This window comes from Sinocyclocheilus grahami, unplaced genomic scaffold (assembly GCF_001515645.1).
Source record: "Sinocyclocheilus grahami isolate Dianchi unplaced genomic scaffold, SAMN03320097.WGS_v1.1 scaffold311.1, whole genome shotgun sequence".
NCBI lineage: Eukaryota > Metazoa > Chordata > Actinopteri > Cypriniformes > Cyprinidae > Sinocyclocheilus > Sinocyclocheilus grahami.
Genome location: NW_015505490.1, coordinates 1,326,685 through 1,350,533, shown reverse-complemented (window position 1 = coordinate 1,350,533; position 23,849 = coordinate 1,326,685). Strand labels below are relative to the sequence as shown.

The 23,849-nt window shown below is 37.5% G+C and overlaps 2 protein-coding genes across 7 annotated transcripts in view; one reads left to right on the top strand and one right to left on the bottom strand.

The window, feature by feature from the left end:
* Positions 1-1,691: 1,691 nt before the first annotated feature.
* On the bottom strand, positions 1,692-4,093 carry LOC107601726 (RING finger protein 26-like). Its single transcript, XM_016294000.1, has one exon. The coding sequence runs from the start codon at positions 3,509-3,511 to the stop codon at positions 2,216-2,218; it is 1,296 nt and encodes a 431-aa protein (XP_016149486.1). The 5' UTR covers positions 3,512-4,093; the 3' UTR covers positions 1,692-2,215.
* Positions 4,094-16,355: 12,262 nt separating this feature from the next.
* The window catches only part of LOC107601725 (cell surface glycoprotein MUC18-like), a 36,533-nt gene continuing 29,039 nt past the window's right edge, over positions 16,356-23,849 (top strand). For all 6 annotated transcript variants that reach the window (XM_016293996.1, XM_016293999.1, XM_016293997.1 and 3 more), the window contains exon 1: positions 16,356-16,519. In XM_016293996.1, coding sequence (XP_016149482.1) covers positions 16,462-16,519 — 58 coding nt within the window. In that variant the 5' untranslated portion in view covers positions 16,356-16,461. The remainder of the gene's footprint in view (positions 16,520-23,849) is intronic.

The window sequence follows — 23,849 nt, the reverse complement described above, 5'->3', positions numbered from 1 at the left end:
CAACATTGATAATGATAATTAATATTTTTGTGCAGAAAATCAGCACATTAGAATGATTCTGAAAACCATGTGATACTGAAGACTGGAGTAATGGCTGCTGAAAATTCAGCTTTGCCATCACAGAAATAAAATTATATGTACTACAAATAAATGCAGCCTTGGTGAGCATAAGAGAGCTAATTTCAGAAACATTAAAAAAAATCTTAAGTTTGACCGGTAGTGTAGCTGAGTTAAACACTAGTTCTATCTGATTGATTGTGAGGCATGATAACACTGGATCAGGCTTTGGGAAACTCCCTTCCCATGATTTAACAACTAGAGGAAGTGAAGTCCATTATACTCTCTGGTTCATAAGGTCCCAGCCCACGTCAAGCAGCTTCAAATCTCTGCTTGTGTGCTGATCTCAGCTTAGAAGTGGCATAAGTCATTTATCACAATCAAAGACATTGTTGTGAATTGCATTTTAGTCCAATGACGAAACTACTACAAGTTGTTCTGAAGACAGAGACAATACGACCACACAGTCAAATACTGTTTATTGTTCATCTGGATAGTCAGTGAATGTGGTTTTGATATTATCCAGGCCTCTGGAGAGACAGACATCTGCTCTACCCACAAACATCATCACTGGAGACCTTCATAGAAAACAAGCGTCTGTGGTACAAGAATAATAAAGGCTTGGGGCTTAATATGGAATGAAATCACAGCTTGCTTAAAAACCTTAAAATTACAATAATAAACCATGGGTTAGTGCTTGTCACCTGCATTGTGCAGAATTGAAAGTGTTAGAAATAAGTAGGGACTATAGAGTCATTTTTTATATTTTAAGGAAGGACAACAGCTTGCATGGACCTTGCAAATAATTTTTTCTCTTAAATGCACCTGATTGTCTTGCGCATTGTGCCTTTCTAAATGGGTTTTGAAATATCATGCAAGACCAAAATAACTGACATAAACCAGAAAAGCCTGTACCTTGTTTCTATAATGCATAAGATGTTTTCCAAAATAGTGATTTCTGACAACATCCCCTGGACAAAGCTGAGCTAAAAGCCTTTCTGCCACTCTGTTTTTACCGGTAACTGAATTGAATTACTGTCTTCTCAAAACAAAAAACAAGCACACAATTTTGATTTGAAAATGCATTAATCAATACCACTTGAGCAGTGAGAAAGCCTTGCTGTTCAATAATAAATGACAAAAACAGCACAGATACATCATCAGATTGTAGAATAACTTGTGAAAATATTGTAGTGACACTTGTATTTAAAAAAAGAGTACAAAACAGCTTTGGTGGAATGATAACATTTTGTATGCAAAGCAAAACAGATTTCTCCAACACACACACACAAAAAAAAATCTGATGTTGTAGATGCTCCCATGAAAGCTTTGATCACTTTTACAGTCACGCAAGAAATTAAGCAGACAACAAATCATACTAAGGCCCAACGTTCATATTGTATTATACAAATATTCCCCATAAACATCACAATAATCCACAGGTACTTGACAAGACTTCAATCCATCAATTAACACTGAAAAGCTGCATGTAAGAAACAAATCCATTCGTTTTTGCTTGTAAACGGTACTTGATTTGTGCATATTTCTCTCCTGATTCAAATGAGACAACTTTTTCACTGGGGAAAGCAATATTATGGATTGAGAACTTGACTGGAATGGTTTGAAGTTAAAAATATCTTGATGGATCTGCATATTATAAAAACACAGAAGACACTAACTGATGGACTGAAGTCATGTGAATTATTGTGAGGTTTCAAAAGGTTCCCATGAAGCCTTTGATCACTTTTACAATCAGGCAAAAATAAATCAAATAGACAATTCATACAATAAGGCCCAACGTTAGTATTGTAGCATACAAATGTTCCCCATTAACACTCGACAATTACATCATAAATCTTCTATCTTCACAATTAACACACGATTTTTTATGTTTTTTTATACAAAACTTTCATTCATGTGATATTGCTTCTACAAGCTGATGAAAAAAGTGACAATGAATATAAAATCATAAGAAAGCACGAGCACAGTCGTCAGCCTCGCCTTAACGAATAACAAAAGGTTGTGATTTAAATCTATATACAAGCATCAGTAGTGGAATGGCCATCTTTGAAAAAGGAACAAGTGGTTTCCCACATTTCAAGAACAGTGCTGCTCATAAAACCTGAGGATGACAGAAACACATCCGTAAACGCTTCCCTCAGAGATACACGTCCATGGTCTGAAGGATCATGTGGCGGCACAAGGGGCAGTTTTGTTGGTAGATAGGCTGGCTGAGCAAAATGTTGGTGCAGTCTCTACACAAGCACAAGTGACGGCACGGCAGGAGCACAACAGTCTTGGTGCTGTCCTGACAGATCACGCACTTCTTCCTCTCCTCTTGCTCCTGCAGAAGAGTCAGCAGGTTGTCAGCCGGAGGGCCTTTGCAACTGTCCTCCGAAGGAAATTTGCGGAGCAGCCTGCGAGTGCCGGAACTGGGAAGCGGCAGGTCTAGAGGGTCATCCACTTGGTGGGCATCCTCAGGTGCGTTTTCTGCTACCTCGCCTGCTGCGTTTGGGTCAGCTTGAGGCTCAGGGTTGGCATCTGGCTGTCTAACGTCCCCTTCCACAACTTCCATCCTTGCAGGAACCATTATCTGGCTGCGATACCAGGCCAATCGCTGCCACAAATTCCTCTCAAACACATAGAGGCGGTGTATAGCCCTCCGGAAACACTGTAGGATGGGAACAGTGTTGATGTAGTTGATTACACGCAAACATACATGTCGTGGGAGCGCAGGGTTTAGATATACAGTGGCACTCGCAATGATGAGCAATATGAGAAGCCGCCCGTAAGAGTTGAGCAGGAACATGCTCACAAATACATGGCACACGGATCCCAGGAACTCCATCGCCAGTCTGCATGGAGTCCACAGCAGAATGGAGGTGCCAACAAGACTGCTGTAAAGAAACGTCAACGCTGTCAAAGTCAGCTCAAGAGCTTTCTGCAAAGGGCAGGACACTGCTTCCACCACGCTGACCAACACGGAGTATAAATTTTGCGTGCCAATGAGGAGCAAGTTGATGATAGTGTTGATGAAATATAGCAACAAGCTGAACACAATCCCACAGCCTTCCCAGGCCTGTCGCAGCAAACTGTGTCCCGACAACAGTCCGCGGTGGAGAAGCTCTTTGGTGCGGAGCAGTAGATGCGAAGACAGGTATCCGATCATCTTAAAGCTTTCCAGGATGCCTCCCAGCAGCTGCATCCAGCCTCCGACCATGTTATGGGTCACGACGGCCACTCCGTCCCTCATGGTGATGATGCAAAGCAGAGTGAGATTCCAGCACTCCGACACTGAATTTGTGAGTAGCATGGGCAGACTATTGATAAAGGAAATCACTGCCACCAACAGCTGAATTATTGAGTTTACAATCACAAAATTTAAATCCAGAAGGAGGCAAATGACATCTATGCATTTTCCAATTGAACTAAAAACAAAGTTCAGCAGACCCATAATAAGGATGTCCGATTGTGAAACTGGACTATATATTATAGGACTTATTATTTGTGCTGTCAAAAGACATAGTTGAGTATGTAGTTACACAAACAAACAGCTCTCGTAGCCAAGTTAGCTTGCGTGCTAACCCATTCGCATCTTTAGTAACGCTGACGCCTTGGCAAAGCACTTGGGGTTAAAATAAAACCAACCCCTGTCGTATCATAACTGACCATTAGCTGGGAATAGCATGTCCTCGGTTTTGGACCGAAACACTCATCCTAAACATGGGTAGCATAGTGAAGTGTCTGTCTGCTCACACTTGGACGGGAACTGCTCGGCGGATGTTTACGTTTGAAAATCGAAACTGCTGGCGTTGGCTGGTTGCGTAAAGCTGTATCCCACGTTGATGTTCATCCTTGGTACAGGGTGTAATTCAAGCGTTCGCGTTATTTTGTGAAACTCCAGGACAAACTCTCTTCTTTGTTTGGGTTATTAATGATTTAGAATCGAAAGCTTCTCGCTCTGTTTCAGTCCGTTATTTCCGCTTTACAACACTTGTTTGAAGTGGATCAACCCGGCGCTTGGGCTGCGCAGCAATGTGTCTTTCCGCCTTCTTTTAATCATTTACTCTGCCTCATGCATCGATTATATTACAAATACTGTATACTATCGTTTTTTTGTGTGAAGATTTAGAGGGTTTGGAAAATTAAATAATCCATGATTGATAGTTAAAACAAATAAATCCTTATCTGTGCTATTTTCTATTTCGAACAGTTGTATTGGCTGCTTGATTGAATCACTGCATTTATTTATTTGTTTGTTGGTTGGTTGATTCAGGCAATTGACTTTTGTCCTTAGAATGTTGGACATGTTATACAATATGCACTTTGTTTCCATTTGAAATGTTTTAAAAGTTTTGATTAAAATGGTCAAGCAATCCTATAACATTTTCTAATATAGGACAGAGCAGGGCTAACTATCACAAACCATACAATAAAGTCTCTTAAAGATTAAAATACCAATATTATCATGTTATTGCTATAGCAAGTAGTCATATGTCTTTCATATGCTATAAATATCTTTCAGACCACTTGTATAATGTTTGATATGTATAGGCTATGTTTCTTTTGTTTTCTTTTTTTCTTTCTTTCTGTTTAATTTTGTTTCATGAATTGTCTTGTATATCATAATTTTTCACTGTTTAACTGACTGAACGTACACTGAGGAATCTTGACTGGAGTAAAATGTGTGACAACTAGCCCCGGTCTCGCTGAGTTATTTTTAAGACTATTTGAAGAATTAAGAATATTTGGTTGTTAACATTTCCCAGCTCAATCATCACAGTGTCTGTTCTGTCATGAAGTGGACTTGATGAGAAAATATTTATTTTAAATATCCAAGGAAATATTGATCTTGTCTGCTCATTTGAGCTGGACAACTAAACAAAATGATGGTTTCCATTTATGTCAGTCAAGATTGAAGAAAATATATGACTGATGGATGGCTTATTGAACAAAAGAGAATGCCAATAGAGAAAGAATAGCGAAATTACCTAGTATTTCATTTATGAATGCCTCTATTAATATTTAAAGGGCAAAAGTCACACACACATAGACACATGCAAACACACAAACAATCTGACGTGTTGGAAAGCACAACTGCTGCTTTGCTGAGCATTTTTCAGGGCCGGTCGAACACTCTTTAACCTTCATCTGAGGCCAAACAGACATTCTCAGCTGAGGGCCTCTTGGGAAAATAAACAAACTATACTTATCAAAGGCCCCCATTTGGAAGTAACAAAGCCCTGGAGAATAGATTTCCTTCTTCTAGAGCATAAAGCAAAACATAACTGTATTTTACATTCCAACGGGTCACTTCCACACCATTAAACTCAGTGACAGCCCTCAAGTGCTCCTGTCAGCTCCTTGCGGAAATCAGGTCACAACCGACAACAGGTCATTATTCTATTGATTCATTGACCCATTTCTTAAGAAAACATAGCTGTTGGATTCTATTCAAACAACAACATGGAACAAATGTTAAATGTCGGTTTCTCAGCACACGTTTTGTTGAATTAGAAATATTCTTGAAACTTTGATGGGTAGATTGTTATCCACACTCAAAATAATCTTAATTTTTCACAATTAATTACTTTTCATGCAGTCCACCTAATCCTTTTGTGTTGAGAATACGTAAATCAGTTTTGTTGACAAGTGAAACTGAACAGTGGATTTCTAGTTCCCAGCATGCATTGCATGGACTAGATCAGGGGATTAAATGTTGAATTTATTTGTAAATGTATGTAGTTTTAAGTAAAGGGAAACATTTATTAGTGCTTTATGTTTAGTTATGTTGAAATTTAGAAATATTTCTGTCATGTTGGAGTTTTTGTGGCTACTGTCATGGAGCTTATCTTGCTTAGCTTGTTGGCTAATCAATATTGACAGTGAAAGGAGTGTTATTCATTGAGCAATATCTGTTAGCATACTACCATGTGTCATTGTTACAGTAGTTAGCAATCAGCTGGAAGAACCTCAACAGAATTAATTTGCTAAGTTTCATTTTAGTGAGGTTTACTTAGTTTAGTTAAACTTCACTAAATAACGACTTGTCTTAGACTTGTTATACAAGCTTAAATTAATTAAGGTTTTTCTCACGTCATTGAACAAACTGTTTTGAGCCCATTAAACCTGTTATTAATACAGAAAGAGAGTTATCATGGCTAATCTTTTGCTGTTTACTTGCTTATTATTAAATGCCTAGTAAGTTGTGACTTTTTCTCACTTAGGGTCATGAACATGTCTACAAATTGTAGACACTCTGATGTGTTGTGGAATACTTACAAATTTTTATTACGATTATAAACCTTGTGGGTCAATTTGATCTGCATATTTCATAATTAAAGGCAACTGCACAGACCTGAAATAAAACATTTTTTTATGTATTTTGTTTATCAGAAGAAACTTACACTGCGCTGAAGGCTTACAGGAAATTTGATCAGATTATACAGGATCAGTTTGCTGGAAATTGAGAGTTACTAGATGCTCTACTGTTTAAGCTTCAGCAAAACTCACAGAATAATTGCTTCTGTTTAAAATGTCAATAAAAAAGATGGTTATGATACTGTTTATAATATTCAGTTTATGAGAAAAAGTTTTAAAAAGTACAGTTTAAAAAAATCATATTCCCATGTTTATTTTTTATTTTATTTTAATTTAATTTATGTTTTTTTTGTCATGTGTGAGCATTCATGTTAAAGGTTGACTGTTTTTAACAGATTATCTTTACTTTATTAGGCCATTTTCTACATTAATAGTACCTTTGCAATTACATTTCAACTAACTCTGATTAGTTTGAAACTACATGTCAATTAACTCTCATTAGAGTATTAATAGACTGTTAAAGGTGCTGTATGTAGGATTGACACCAAGTGGTTGAACTAGATATTGCAGTCCAAATTCAAAATATTGGAGAGGGCTTTTTTCACCCGGCCCCTCCTGCTCAGACCAAGCGGCAACCTCCCACTCTCTCTCATGAAGCCAACAAGGAAGTGATTTAAACTGTAATTCGTCAACTGGCCGCTAGAGGCGAGCTGCAAAAGGGAGTCAATCCCATAGACTCCCCATGTTAAAATGCCCAACTTTACAGCAGAAAAAAACATGTTTACAGCCTGGTTCAAAAAAGATTTTGGTCTATATAGCTAATTTTGCCCTTCGTGACAACTGTGAGGGGGGTGAATTTTTTTATAACTAATCCGTTTAAATTATATTAAGCCTTAAAGTTCTGCATAATTAAGGGCGTGGCCACTTGAGTGACAGGCAACCTGCTCCCGCCTCTTTGCCCATTTTCAATTATCCGGGAGTGACACGCTGCCAAGATGGCGACGGCTGCCTCCGCCCACTTTTGAGCTTCAAAAACGCTCTTCGGAAATCTACAGGTGACGTCACGGACACTACGTCCATGTTTTTATACAGTCTATGCCTCAGACTTGACGCACACGCAGGTTGCCAGATTGACGACACCAACAGGAACGAGCACACTTGACGATGAATGAAATTAAATACGCTGTGTTTTCCGTCAACTGGCAACTCGGGGTGCCGAAATACAATTGGGTAAACTGGCAGTGGGCGGGTTTCACAAACCAAAACAGAGCTGGACATTCCAGCCCTGAACGCACATATTCAAAGGAGAATAACTGACAGTAGCATTGTTTTTCAGATAAACAAGTATGTTAACTTAGCATGTTTCTTAAATATCTGCAAACATATTATGGTATTTTTATGCTTTAGTAGAGTCAAAAAGTTACATACAGCACCATTAAGTTAGAGTTAGTAGAGGAACCAGACTCTGCCTACTGCATGCCACAGCTGCGTTCGTAACCTGTGCCTTAATAAAGCTGCTCTAATAGATTGGTAGCGCATCCTGACAAGCTCAATGTGGCCATCAGGTTGCGCTACTAGCTTAAACAATGAGCTTAAATTCATGATTAAGGTGGGGAATTAATGACAACAAAATGTCAGGAGGCCAGTTTAATGCCTCATCTGAACGATGCTCCTTTTTACAGGTGCCGGTCTAACGCTTTATCTAAAGGTTGCTTCGTTTTACATTCTGAAGTCCGATTCGTTATACTGAGACTTTTGCACCCATACAAGTCAGGGAATGAGCACCCCCTGCTGGCCGGACTAAAGCTAGCTCCAGCAGAGTGTTCCAACTGCTGAACATTCGGCAGAACGCACCACAAAATCTCCTACCAGTTTTCGTGTATTCAGATGTTTTTCTGAACATAGTACTTGGCGGAGCAGCAGCGCTGATCAAACGCTTCAGGACGCGCAGATGGGGGAAGCGAGCCAGTGTAAATACAGTGTTGGTAGCATAATCTGATAGGTAGCATTATTTGTCAGAACACCTGGCACACTCGTGAAGCTCAGTCAGCGCGGACAACTCCCAGACTCTGTTTTAATCATTCTTGGGGACTTTAATAAAGCAAATCTCTCCCGTGAACTGCCCCCAAACAGCATGTTACATGTCCCACCAGAGACAGTAATATACTGGATCACTGATACACAGCAATAAAGGATGCATATCACTCTGTCCCACGGGCAGCTTTGGGGCTCTCTGATCACTGCCTGGTTCATCTTATACCAACCTACAGGCAAAAACTTAAATCTGCTAAACCTGTAGTAAAGACTGTAAAGAGATGGACCAACGAAACAGAGTGGGTTTTACAAGCCTGTTTCGACTCCACTGATTGGAGTGTTTTTGAAGCTGCTACCACTGATCTGGACGAACTCACAGAGACTGTAACATCCTATATTAGTTTCTGTGAGGATATATGCATTCCTACCAGGACTTATTTAACATTCAACAATGATAAGCCATGGTTTACAGCAAAACTGAGACATCTTCGTCAGGCCAAAGAGGATGCCTACAGAAATGGAGTCTTGTACAGTCAGGCCAGGAACACACTGAATAAGGAGATTAGAGTGGCTAAAAGGACCTACGCTAAAAAGTTGGAAGATCAGTTCACTTCCAATGACTCCGCTTCAGAGTGGAAAGGTCTGAAAGCCATCACCAACTACAAGACACCATCCCCCAGCACTGAGGCGAATCAACAACTTGCTGAAGGCCTGAATTCATTTTATTGTAGATAAGAACCCCCCACACCCATGCTGACCATCTCTCTACACAACCGATAACACCTCCTGTAACCCCACTCTCCCCCACTCCTGCACTTCAGATCAGTGAAGATGATGTGCGCCAGGTCTTCAGAAAGAACAAGAGAAGAAAGGTACCAGGCCCAGACGGTGTGACACCAGCCTGTCTGAAAACCTGCGCTGACCAGCTGGCCCCCATCTTTTCACAGATCTTCAATAGATCTCTGGAGTTGTGTGAAGTCCCTTCCTGCTTCAAACGCTCCACCATCATCCCCGTTCCAAAGAAACCCAAGATAACAGGATTTAACGACTACAGACTTGTGGTACTAATGTCTGTCTTCATGAAGTCGTTCAAAAAAACTGGTTCTGTCTCATCTGAAGGACATCACTGGACCCTTACTCGACCCCCTGGAGTTTGCTTACCGAGCAAACAGGTCCGTGGATGATGCAGTCAACATGGGACTGCACTTCATCCTGAAACATCTGGACAAAACAGGGACTTATGTGAGGATCCTGTTTGTGGACTTTAGTTTGGCCTTCAACACCATCATTCCAACACTCCTCCAGACCAAAATAACCCAGCTCTCTGTCCCTAGCTCTATCTGTTAGTGGTTCACCAGCTTTCTGACAGATAGGCAACAGCTAGTGAAACTGGGGAAATTCATGTCAAACAGCCGCTCCACCAACACTGGTGCCCCTCAGGGATGTGTTCTCTCCCCACTGCTCTTCTCCCTGTACACAAACGACTGCACCTCTAAAGACTCCTCTGTCAAGCTCCTGAAGTTCGCAGACGACACTACAGTAATCGATCACATCCAGGACGGCGACGAGTCTGCTTACAGACAAGAGGTTGAGCAGCTGGCTGTCTGGTGCAGTCTTAACAACCTGGAGCTGAACACGCTCAAAACAGTGGAGATGATAGTGGACTTACCCCCTGCACTGTCCCCATTCACCATCATAGACAGCACTGTGGCTGCAGTGGAGAAATTCAAGTTCCTGGCATCCATCATCTCCCAGGTCCTGACGTGGGACACTCACATGAACTCCATTGTAAAAAAAAGGCCCATTCACCATCATAGACAGCACTGTGGCTGCAGTGGAAAAATTAAAGTTCCTGGGATCCATCATCTCCTAGGACCTGACGTGGGACACTCACATCAACTCTGAAACAGTTCTTATTTTCAGCCGTCATTGAGTCTGTCCTGTGCACGTCAATAACTGTCTGGTTTGGTTCAGCTACAAAATCAGACATCAGAAGACTACAGAGAACGGTTCTCACAACGGACTCACAAGGGTGCTCCCCTGCCCACCCTTCAAGAACTGTATACATCCAGAGTGAGGAAAAGTGCTCAGAAATCACTCTGGATCCCTCACATCCAAGTTATCCCCTTTTTGAACTTTTGCCATCTGGCCGGCGCTACAGAGCTCCAAATACCAGGATAGCCAGGCACAAGAACAGTTTCTTCCTCCAGGCAATCTACCTTATGAACAGTTAAATGTTCCCCACATTATGCAATAAAAATGTGCAATAAACTTATATATATTTGTTACCACCGCCATCCTAGTACATCCCTGCATCTCATTCTATTCTATTCCATTCTATTATCTTTAGCACAACTGTACATACAATTTATTTATTTTTTTATTTATTTTTTAATTTTTGTATATTTATATTTACATATGTGTATTTTTTTATTCTCATCTTATTTTGTATTGTCTGTGTGTTGTTGTCTCTGTGTACTGGAAGTTTATGTCACTAAAACAAATTCCTTGTATGCGCAAGCATTCTTGGCAATAAAGCTCTTTCTGATTCTGATTCTGATTCAGCAAGCTAGTTTTTCACAACTGCCTACCAGCTATCAGAATGTGCTACCAGCTTCAAAAAGAAAACAAAGTCAAATTTGTAATTGAGGTGGGGAATTCATGACAACAGAATGTCAGGAGTCCAGTTTAATGCCTCATCTGCAGGATGCTCCTTTTCACTGTCTAAATTCTGCGTCATTACACTAAGAGTTTTGCACCCATTCAAGCCAGGGAATGATCACCCCCTGCTGGCTGGACTAAAACTAGCTGCAGCAGCAAGCAACATTTTCACAAATGGTCTCCCACCAGTGTACTGACCAGGCTCTGGCCAGCTTAGTTTTAGCGAGTAAGTAGAATATCTTTAATGGACTATCAAAATAAAGTATTGCCTTTCAACAGATGATTTTGTTGTTTTTCAGGTATGTGATTTTTTTATTAATTTGATTGAATCCAGTTATGGTCAAGTGACCCAGAACATAATGATTGTCCCCATATTCTAAATCAAATAAAAGGGTTAATTTGCAGCTGGTGCTATGCTGACACAGGAAGTTTATCAAAAGCAATATGAGGAGAACTATTAATAGTCAGTCAGAGACAGACTGTTGGTGCAGTAATCCAGAAGCTTCTATGGGAAAACACAAACTCTCAACAGAAGAAACCACTGGTGTGCTGTCTAGTCACAACCTAGGCTACGACCTCACATACTACAGCAACCCTCGAGCTCCAATCAAGTTCAACACTTGAGCGAGCTTAAAAAGAAGGATAGGAAGACAGAATGAAAGAGGTAGAGAAAATATTGATATATTCAATTGGACAATCCCTTGGGCTTATAGTCTTGGTTTGTGAAAATTTGCTTTCCCATCTATATAATTTTTACCAGGCCGTGATCTTTCTGTATCAGATTCATCGCCCCAAACAATGGAAATTCTGCATAGTTGTGCTATAAAGATTATGAGATATACATATTCAAGCCGCAAAGTTTAACATTTTTTCCAGGCCACCATGTTCTCCTACCAAAGAGAGAGAGAGAGAGAGAGAGAGAGAGAGAGAGAGAGAATATATATATTATATATATAATTTAAAATATATATATTAATAAATAAATAAATATTTTTTAAAAGTATAAATCACTGAAAAAATATAAAACATATGTATGTATTCCCAAAATACCAGGTCAAACATTTTTACATCCTACTTGTTATTTATATCTTCCCATCACCACAGAAACATCCTTATGCCATGATCAAGACCATGGATGTCAGTGTCTCCCTGAAACAAACCCTGTTTTTGTGAAAACTCTTTTTGTGCACATATAGGACCCTAAATGTCTTCTGCTCCCTGCCCTTAAGCCCCTTCACTCCTCAGACTTTCACAGCCACCACCCTTGTGTTTAACAGACAATAGCCCCTCTCATACAAGCAGACAGCTCCAAAAAACATTCCCCAGGGTCCAGAATGGAAAGATTGACTTCTTTCCTACTTCCTTCCTGTCGTTGAAGGAATAGCATGGTTCTTTCCACTACTTCAAGAAAGCAAGACAATGATATGTGGGCTTTACAGATATGAATCATTATGGTGGGTTATCATCAGTAAATTCACACCTGATTGTCTATTGTAAGTTACAGCTTAAGGTAACATAATAGCAGTTGTTATGTATTGTGGTTTTTGCTGATAAAAAAAGGACTAGCAGGCCGAACAAGACTTGAACTCTTCAGTCAGTGTTGCTTTTTCTCCTAGACATGTGAATGGTGCTAATTGCAGAGCAACATGTTGTGTTAGGCAGAACTTGTCTAACATGATCCACCTTTAATGTGCTGAAAAGAGAGACATGTATACCCCATATGCTTGTCTAAATGTTGTATTTTTCTTGTCTTTAAACATGTTCATATGGCATTTTACAACAAAATGTATTGGTAGTACTTTAAAAATTCTTTAATTTTGTGAATACCACAATTATAGGTATTTCTTTCTGTGCATGTTAAACCCAATTGATGTTATGTTTATAAAATGGGAGCATGTGACACTCCAAACCCAGAATGGCACTTCAGCCACACTTAAAGGAATAGTTCACTCAAAAAAAAAAAATTATTGGTTTAAAATGTACTCACCCTCAGGCCATCCAAAATGTAGATGAGTTTGTTTCTTCATCCAAACAGATATGGAGAATTTTAGCATTACATCGTAGTGAATGGGTGCTGTCAGAATGAGAGTCCAAACAGCTGATAAAAACATAACAGTAATCCAAAACACAACTCCAGTCAATCAATTACCTTCCTGTGAAGCGAAAAGAAAAAAATTAATACATCATTGTCGTTTTAAGTCCATCCTTAATGCTTCCTCCTATTTAACTCTATTTAAACTGTAACTTCTTTTTGTGAACTGTTATTTGAAAAACATGTTTGTGCTTTCTTGAAATAATGCATTTGATTTGATATAGTTTTTAATGCATTTTCATGCAATTTCAATTCAATTATATTCTAGCTTATACTATGGAATAAAGAATGCATTACAGGAATAACATTTAAACCAAACTAATTTGTAAAACTCTCAACAGATCTCTACAAAATTTTATTTTGATATATAAAGTGATGTAAAATGTGACCAACTGAATTGGCATCTCTTGTTTTTAGTCAGCAGAGCAACGCCACACTCGCCTCCAGGTGTGCAAACATTACCTGAGGTCTCCAGAGCATAGCTGTCAACATCAGACTCACAAACTACAGCCAGCAAACTATTACTTTGACGAAATACTGCCTTCACTTTATACTGAGGTCTGAAACTAAAAATGAGCATCTCAAAAAGGATTTGACTTGGTGGGTCATGTGAGGGAGTAAACCATGTCAAATTTATTCTTGACTTTAATCCCACAGGAAATCTTCAGCCTATTTTCAAATACATATTCCTTGTAATTAGTTCTCAGCAGTAGATCATTGGATGGATGATCAGATTACAGGCTCTCCGAATCTGTTTTTCATCCACTAATGGTAGACAGTTCAAATAAAGTCAATTTAGAAACTATTTAAAAAGCCAACTAAAAGCCTCATTATCAAGAACAATAGCATTTATAATGACCGTTGATAAATATAGAAGGCACTGATTAAGACTTCAGGCTCCGTCTCCTGAATAAACATCAGGTCAAGCTATTGCTCATGCGCTTAGATTGCATGTCAGAAAATATACGTCATATACTTCAGGAGAAATACAAAACCCCATATCTCTCAGCCAAACAGCAGTAACTAAATCTATTATCAAGAGAAAACAGTCAATATTGTGTATACTGTACACTGATGTGTGTACAGTTTACACAATATTGACTTCTATAGAAGTTTTTGAACCCCTACACTTTGTACTCTGTATTACTACATACATTTTTCCTGCATAGTGATCAGGTCTTCATTAACTAAATAAAGAGAACCCAGTTAAATGATCATTTTATTATTTCACTGATTTATCAAACAAAATGATCCAGAAGTAAATATCGTTGTTGGGGAAAATATATGGATACATCTGGGGTAATCAGTTCATCTACAGAAGTAAATGGGAAAAATATAGCCTTACACTTTTTTTTTTCAATCAAAATTCGGAAATATTTTATGAGGCCACATAGAAAAAGGGAAAGATCTAAGGATCTACAGACCTCTCTTGCAAGGTTTTAATTTTATTTCATGTTTTATTTGTTAGGGACAGATACAATAAACATAGATGAAAATGAAACAACAGTCATCCCATGCATGTACCATAGTGCTTGTAGCCGAAGCTAATTTGCAACACTTGTCCGTAGGAGGGCTTTTATAAATTACAATAAACAAGTAGTACACAAATTTATAATATAAGTACACTAAACATGACTACAGGTTTGTTGATGTATCAACCAATATTTCGTGGCTTTCTTAAAATTATTATAATTTACAGTAGATTTTAAATAGTCAGGCAATGAATTCCAAAATTTTACACCTTTCACTGAGAGAACAGTCTAAGCAAATGATGTTTTACAATGTATAACTTTACAGTTTCCACTAGAAGCTGCTCTAGTGGATCTACTGCTTCCCTGCAATCTCTCGAAAAATGTACATAAGGGCATAGGAGCAAGACCATTTAAACATTTAAACACAAACTTTACATAATGAAAAAAGACAAAGTGAGCAAAGCTCAAAATCTTGTATTTACTTAGGATCTGACAATGACGGTATCGTATTTGCTTTCTATCTAAAATTTTCAAAGCTCTATTGTAAAGACTTTTAACCTGATTAATTATGGATTGATTTGTCTGAGACCAAATAGCTAATCCATACACCATGTGTGATAATATCATCGAATTTAAAAACAAAAAAGCATGATCATCTGTTAAACAATTTCTTATTATTCTAAAGCTAGTAAGATTTGCTTTAATTGTTTGTGTTGTAATTGAGTCCACCATCAGATTAACTGAAAAAAATGACAGAATAGCATGGAGGAAGCCAATGCTCTCCAAGAAAAACATGGCTCCTAGACGATTTGGATGAGCCAGAAAAGTTGGACGTATATTTTGTGGGACCAATTAATTAATAAATAGAACCTTTTGGTTTAAATGAGAATTTCTGGGGGGTTGTTATTATTGGCGATATAAGCCAATAATTGTATGTTATGACCAATATGTGCTAAATATTCATATACAATAAAATATATGAATAGGAATATTAAAATACTGATATCGTTATTATATACATTTGTTTTAAATAATAAAAAATAAAACTAAAATTACTCAAATGCTACAAGTAAATTCATAACATCATAACATTATACTATACAGTACAAAAAAGTATATTAATTTTACAATTTGCTAAAGATTACTTGCAGTGTTATTAAATTATTTATGTTTTTGAAAATTAACTTAAAGTAAGGGTCAGGTCATCTAAATATAAAAATGTATATAAAATATCGGCTAATGTATATAGATGAAAAAAAATCTCTAATATTTGCCAATATTAGGTATCAGTATTGCTCACTTTATTAAAGAAGAAGCTACAGGAGAAAGTCCAGCAGCAATAGAACAACCCAACCTTTTACTGTTTTGAAATAGCAAAATCAAAGACCCAACCATACCCCAACAGAACAGTTTATGCAGGGAAGCCTTGCAGCATCTCTGAATTGAAGCAGTGTTTGAAAATGAATGGGGCACATTCTTTCAGGCAGATGTTTATGAAATTTATGCAGAAATTTCTTCAGGGTTCACAAACATCATGCGTACGTAGTTTCCAGCAAAACACCTGCATAATTCTGATATGAAAATGATATGTTCTCTTTAAAAATGTTCTTAAGTTTTATAGTTAAATACCTTGTTTGATGTGCATTGGTGCTTTCAGACCGTGTGGAGTACAGGGCGCAGCCCACTAGGTCCCGCCCACTCGTCTCTCCGCACTTCACGCGCGCTCAGTGCAAACATCTGCCCTCTCTGATCTGATGATCTACAGGAGACTTCAGCTCTCCATCGCACTCACTCTCCTCGCATCAAATCTCGGATCAGGGAGACATGGCCCTCCGTTATATCGCGCTCTTGATCGCGGGACTGAGCGTCCTCACGTGCAAAAGTAAGTCAAAGTTTCAATTGAGCCTGACAGTATCAGGTAAATAGTCAACGGGAAAGTTTATTCCAGGAATAGTGTGATGTAAGCTGGTTCGTTCATTCTTGTGCAAAAATGTGCGAGATGCTTTCCTCATCCATGAGAAATGAATGAGAACGTTGTAGATGCATGTAATGCATTTCCATTGTGAAGGCTCAATCCGAGCAGCTATGCAATGTGGTCTTTGAAGGTCAGCTGGTCATCGAAGATTTAAATGTAAAAGTTTTTACTGTCATTTTTGATCAATTTAACAATATATATTTCCATTTTTGTTATTTCCATTTTTGATCAATTTAACACATCCTTGCTGATTAAAAGTATTAATTTCCTTTGACAAAAACGTTTTTTTGTCAAGTGGTGTAAATCATATATTATCATATATTTAATCATATACGTATATATTTAATGTCATTAAATATAATATAATAATAATCTTCAACACATCTCTCCCATCTTTTTTTCGATCCTCTAACTCTAGCACTCTATTCTAATTCTATTCTTTAAAAAACGTGTCCCTTTTAGACTTGCACTCTATTCATTTGCTGCTTGTTTTCTTTGAAAAAACACTAGCTTTTCTAATCTTTTTGTATTCTATCTATTTGTTTTCTTTTTATTTATTATACAATTAACAAAAGCAAAAAAGGCCTCTAACACTAGCTTGCTCTATTCTTTTTCTATTCTATCCGTTTTCTTTTTATTTATGATAGAATAAAAAAAAAGCTGCGTTAATCTAGCTGAGACTTGTTATAGCACTTGTATATCATTGCTCTTTTGTTGGTTTTGATTGCTTCCATTGTCCTCATTTGTAAGTCGCTTTGGATAAAAGCGTCTGCTAAATGACTGAATGTAAATGTAAATGAACACATTTAATGCTGCATGTGGGGTGATACAAGCTCAACTATTCAAATACTTAGTATGATTGTAATTAATTCTAATGATTTTTAAAGCAAATTCACTTATGCTTCAGATCATAAAAAAGGTTCTACGATAATTCAGTGATTATTATATTTCTTATGAATGTTAAGTTTGTAAACAAATTGCAAGAAAGTATTCAACTACATTTTAATGCAAAGCCAACACCCCACATGCAGAATAACATTAACAGACAGTGAAAAGAATTGGGCTTTCAGATAGCTGAGTTAAACATTTCTAAGTAATTTTCTTCAGTAATTATAGCTATTAAAAGAACTTCATTTGGACAACTTTAAAGGCAATTTTCTCAAAATTTTGATTTTTTTGCACCCTCAGATTCCAGATACATCAATGGAAAGCTTATTTATTCAGCTTTCAGATGATGTATAAATCTCAATTTCGAAAAATTGATCCTTATTACTGGTTTTGTGGTCCAGGGTCACATTTACTTATTAAACTATTTTCAATTTCAATTTTTTTTTAAACATTGTAGCTAACACTTTCGTAATTCTGTAATTTTCAAAAATATACTTTAGTTTAGTAGACAAAGACACAAACAGTGTTATAAACACTGTAAAAACATTTTTTGAATAGTAAATAAAACAAAGATTATTGGAGTACTTTTTACAAAATTTACTAGCAATTTTGGAGTGAAAATTGTTTCAACACCATGTTTTTCAGTGTGGGTGAAACAACATTATTGTAGCATTATGTGGCGAAGCAGCCTGCTGTGTGCTTAATGTTCATTGTCAGGAGATGTTCATAACTGGAGGAGCTTCAGTCAGAACAGTGAAGGGAGTTGTGTTGAGGACACAGTAGCAGGTTTATCTTTCTCTTCACAGACCACGGGACCGTGGTTAGATAACGTTAGTGTTTTTAAGACTGTTTACCACGAGATTATCTCATTTTTAAAGAAGCACTGGATTATAATTTGCAGATGCAGCAACAATTAATGCAGCCTTTGTGAGTGTTTTTTTTAGCCAAATTGTTCTCCTTTCCCACTACTTTGTATGAACATGTTGTTGTGTTTGTATGAACAACATTGTGTTTGCTAGTGTTGTGCAGCTGTCTTGTTTTACTGTGTCAGATTTTGTGGGTTTGAACATGGCCTGTGTGAAGAGCACGCTGTGAACAAAGCTTCTGTGAGTGGAGCCACTTTTACTGTATGTGCATGGTTTGAAGAACCTCTCTGAGTCACTGAAAGACTTACAACACTTGGATCTCAACATTTTAGATTATTTTAAATGAAGAAAGTGCCTTTCCGGACCCCATCTAATTAAGGGTTAAAGGCCATTTTCTCTCTCAGGACTATGTCAAAGATGATGTGTGTTTACTCTTACAAAGGCATGTAGTCAAACAGTAAAGGTCTTTGTATGTAATTTTACATAATGTATATAATGAAGTAAGCATCTCTAAAGCATGCTAGCAGTGCAACTGTTGAAATAGTCTTTAAAGTGTAGCCTATTAAAGTAGTACAGATTTATGTAAAACAGCTGTGGCATTAGAGATAGAATATGTTTAAATTGGTGTTATCTCTATCCTGTCTATGTTAATTCTCTTGATATTGAAACTGATGCATTTATTTATGGTGGTGGTAGTAACATGAGAGTTGTGTTGCACTGCTTGGGAAGAAAAAAGTTTCTTAGTTTTTCTTTTTGTATATAAAATTTGAAATGGTGAAACAGAATCTACACTAAGAACACAAAAAACATTTCTTATTTTAATCAATGTTGAAAACAGTTGTGCTGCTTAATTTAATCTTTTTTTTTTTTGAAAACTGTGAAACAATTTTAAGGATTTTTTGATGAATAGAAAGTTCAAAAGATACTTGATTCTGATCTTGATTCTGGTCTTCACCTTCACCCATGGCAACCAGGCACGTGCACACATAGACATCAAAGGGGGCTTGAGCACCTGCCCTTTTTCTTCCTTATAAGTGATGCCCTCCCTCCCTTTCCAGTTGTGTTTGTCTTGGTGTGGAGGTGAGGGGTGATAAACGAAAGACAAAGCTACCTGTGCCTCGAATTCACAGCTAATTATCCAAAAGACAAAAGTCAGTTATAATTAATTTGTCTTGCTTACATCCATGACTCATGAGAGCTACCATGTAAGTTAGCTAAAGTTTAGCTAAGGCAGGATGTCTAGTAGGTTAGACCAGTGCGTGTTCTTTCACTGCATGATTCAGTTTATTAAAATGCATTTAGAATGATCACAAAATTTAAGATATGGGGGCAGAAATTTATATATTTATATAATTTCATATAGTTAATCAGTATAATGCGAAGACTTACGTTTTTTCCACCAAAAAGCAGTATGATTACAAATGTGGTATTGATTTTATACAGTTCAATAAACAAGAATTTAATATTAAGACACTTATGTTTTAGACACAATATTGACTGTTTTTGCTCTATTTCGCCAACAAATATAATTCCAATTTGCGTTTCTGAGCAACATGACACTGTTTTGTTCCTGAATGAATCAACCGTTTAAATGATTCGGTTCAGTCGCAATGACTCACTTATTAAAAGTGACTTGCTCCCACCTACTGGCAGTTTTAATTTCACATTTAAACTATCTTTTAATTTTTAGAAATAATTTCAAATATCAGTATTTAACGTTTTATGTTTAAAATATCAAAACAGTATTAATGCATTCGTAACTGCAGGTTAAATACATTCATGTCCTGCATTAAACCCCTTCTAATGCAGCTTCTGTGTTTCCTCTGCATTGCAAAGATTAATTTTGTCACTACTGAATTAATTTGCTTGGTAACAGCCCAAATGACTTATTATTCTAATTGACTGATTCAGTTTAAGAATTTGACTGAAAAGATGATGCACACTTTTAGAAAAAATGGCTTTATAAAGGTAAAAATGCCCATAAAAAGTAAAAATCTATTTAAACTTGTTGGAAAAGATTAATTTCTATCACTGCTGTGAACTGATCACCACACAGAATATGCAGAATATCAAAAACTTTAGGAGTCAGCTGTCCACAGCAGTCCTTAAGATATCAGCACAATAACACACTCAGTAAAATATCATCTAATTATCATTATCGATAAAATCACAGAAAATATTGAGATATATTTTTGTCAATATTGCACACCCCTAATATATTTAACATTTTGTTTAGGAAAAAAATAAATAAATATGGGAAGTGCCCTTTTTTCCACTTGAGCCCCTGCCCCACAAAATGTTTGTGCACGTCCCTGATGGCAACCCTGTATATTGTCCGTTTATCCGGGTAACTGAAACTGACATTACTTTCATCTCTCTTGTATCACTCTGTGGACTGGCATCTCTTCTTTCATTCAACCCAGCTGGTGCCATCTTGCGTCTCTCTTATTTAATGTTGAGAAAATTACTTCAGAGGACTTTAGCATTAATATTACTGTACTATTGGTGCAGTGTTCTTCTTGTCAATTGTTTTTTGCATCTTAATGGACTACTTTTTATTACCAGAAGCTTTATGATAACATACAATTAAGATTATAAAATCATTTTAGCTCAAATCGATGTTTCATATCCCCATATTTATTAATTTTGGGGATTAGCCATGTAATTTACTCCACAATAGGTCATGATAACCTTGTCTGGGATTAATAATATGTTGTGATAATGATTTACAACTTCAATATAATGTGTTTGTTCCAAACAGATTGTTCGGGGAAATCTTTAGAGCATTATTTCGTTTGTTTCGCAGTCTGTATATCTGAATAGTAAACTGCGGCATTGGAATGACCACTTCAGATATGACCGCACCCTCTGTCTGAGCTTTTTGTGCTTGGATTCCTGGCTTAAAGTCACTTTCCCTTTTCTGAATGAGTATACAGTCAAACCTTGTGCAAGAACCAATCAGAAAGAATCATTCCAAGAGCCTGAAGCACATGTCATGAGTGATAATTACTGCATGCTTTGCATTCAGTGTGTGCTACAGTGATTCTGCAGTGTTTGTTGTTGATGAGAGGCATTCTGGGTCTGAGCCCTGGTTTATTTGAGTGATGGATAGCAGCTGACCATCCATTAGTGTTCAATCACTGTGCACGACTGAGAGTCATTTCCCCTTCATACTGCTCTCTGTCTCTGCTCAGACCTAGAGCATCTCCAGTGTGGCACTTTGCCACTCTGTTTCCAGGAATAATCCGAATGCTTATAATGCCTGGGATATGCATTGCTTTTTTGTTCAATCCATATCAATCCTCTAAATATCTGTCCTTATAACAGAAGAAGAAACCTGCTTCTGCGTATGATATTCTGTGTCTCTCAGTGTTGTATAAATATGTGTCTGTGCAATGCAGTATTGTTGAGATTAGGCTGACAGTATCCAGATCTCTGCTTGCGGAAAAAGCCCTGCACTCTTGTTAAACTATTGCTATAAACTGAAGTTAGGCATGTTTTGCGGAAAAGTAATTATTGCATTAACAAATTGCTTTCCCATTATTTTGCTATTATTATGTCTTGATGAGGATATGTCATTTATTAAATAATTTTTATGTTATTTTTATGTTACCATTTTCAGTGTTATTTTTATGTTTTAATATCTATAATAGATACTAGTAAACCATCCATAGGTTGAATTCACTCTATCTCTTTGTCCACCCAATGGCAGGCATAGTATTCTGGAAACCTGTTTAAAAATAGTATTTATTTTTGGTGACATTAGTGGCACAAAAATTAAAGGAATAGTTGACCCAAAAATGAAACTTTGCTGAAAATGTACTCACCCTCAGGCCATCCAAGATTAGTTTGTTTCTTCATTTTAACAGATTTGTAGAAATTTACATCACATCACATTACATCACTTGTTCACCAATGGATCCTCTGCAGTGAATGGGTGCCGTCAGAATGAGAGTCCAAGCAGCTGATAAAAAAACATCACAATAATCCAAAACACAATTCCAATCGATCGATTAACATCTTGTGAAGTGAAGAGCTGTGAGTCCGTTTCTGTCCCTTTTAAAACATGTTCCACTTCCACATGTTAAAGATAACATGTTAATGTCTTCCAGTATGGCATACACAGCACACATAATGTTTTAAAGGGTAAAGGGTTAGTTCACCCAAAAATGAAAATTAGCCCATGAATTACTCACCCTCAAGGCATCCTAGGTGTATATAACTTTCTTCTTTCAGATGAATCCAATCGGAGTTATATTAAAAATAGTTTTTGATCTTCCAAGCTGTTTAATGCCCCTCAGCAGGTGTTGCAGTTCATCAGTCCAAAAGAAGTGAAATAAAGCGCATCCATCCATAATAAAAAGTGCCTTACACAGCTGCAGGGGGTGAACAAAGGCCTCCTGTAGCGAATCGATGCGTTTTTGTAAGAAGAATAACCATATTTAAAATATAATAATCTATTTAATCTAGCTTGCGCTCACTGTTGTAAACGGAAGCAGCTCCGGGCAGACGACGTATGGAGGTCGGCTTTGCGCATGCGCCGCTCAGAAGTGACGAACGCAGAAGCGCAGGGGAGAGATCAAAACAAAACAACGGTCACGAATTAGAAGTACAAAACGAGGATTTGTAAAGAAGAATGTCGAAGGATTTCGATATAAGCCAAGAGGAGACTGGTTTTCCTTTGCTAAAGTAAGGAAACTTTGCTTTCTTTGCTCCTGTTAACAAACGTTGGTTTTCATGAGACTCACCGAAGCATGCGCAGCGCCGACCTCATACGTCATCCGCCCGGAGCTGCTTCCAGTGTACAACTGTTGGCGCAAGCTACATTAAAGTGATTATTACGTTTTGAATATGGATATTTTTCTTACAAAAACGCATCGATTCGCTACAGGAGGCCTTTGTTCACCCCTGGAGCCATGTGAGGCACTTTTTTATTATGGATGGATGTGCTTTATTTCACTTCTTTTGGACTGATGAACTGCAACACCTGCTGAGTGGCATTAAACAGCTTGGAAGATCAAAGAAACATTTTAAAGGGGACATATGATGCTGCTAAAAAGAACATTATTTTGTGTATTTGGTGAATGAAATGTGTTTATCTGGTTTAAAGTTAAAAAAACACATTATTTTCCACATACTGTATATTATTGTTTCTCCTCTATGTCCCGCCTTTCTGAAACGTGTAGATTTTTACAAAGCTCATCGGTCTGAAAAGCGAGGTGTGCACTGATTGGCCAGCTGTCCAGTGCGTTGTGATTGGCCGAATACCTCAAGCGTTTGACGGAAATGTTACGCCCCTCACCATACTGTGATGGCGTGTCCGGCCGGAGCGATGACACAAAAACATTAAAACCCATTACAAACGAGGCATTTGTTGCATCCAGTGGGGACATAATTACTGATTATAATGACTTATACTGTCTTTTTACGCATTGCATTGCATCGCGCCACGTAAACATAAAACCCTGTCTGCATTTGTGATC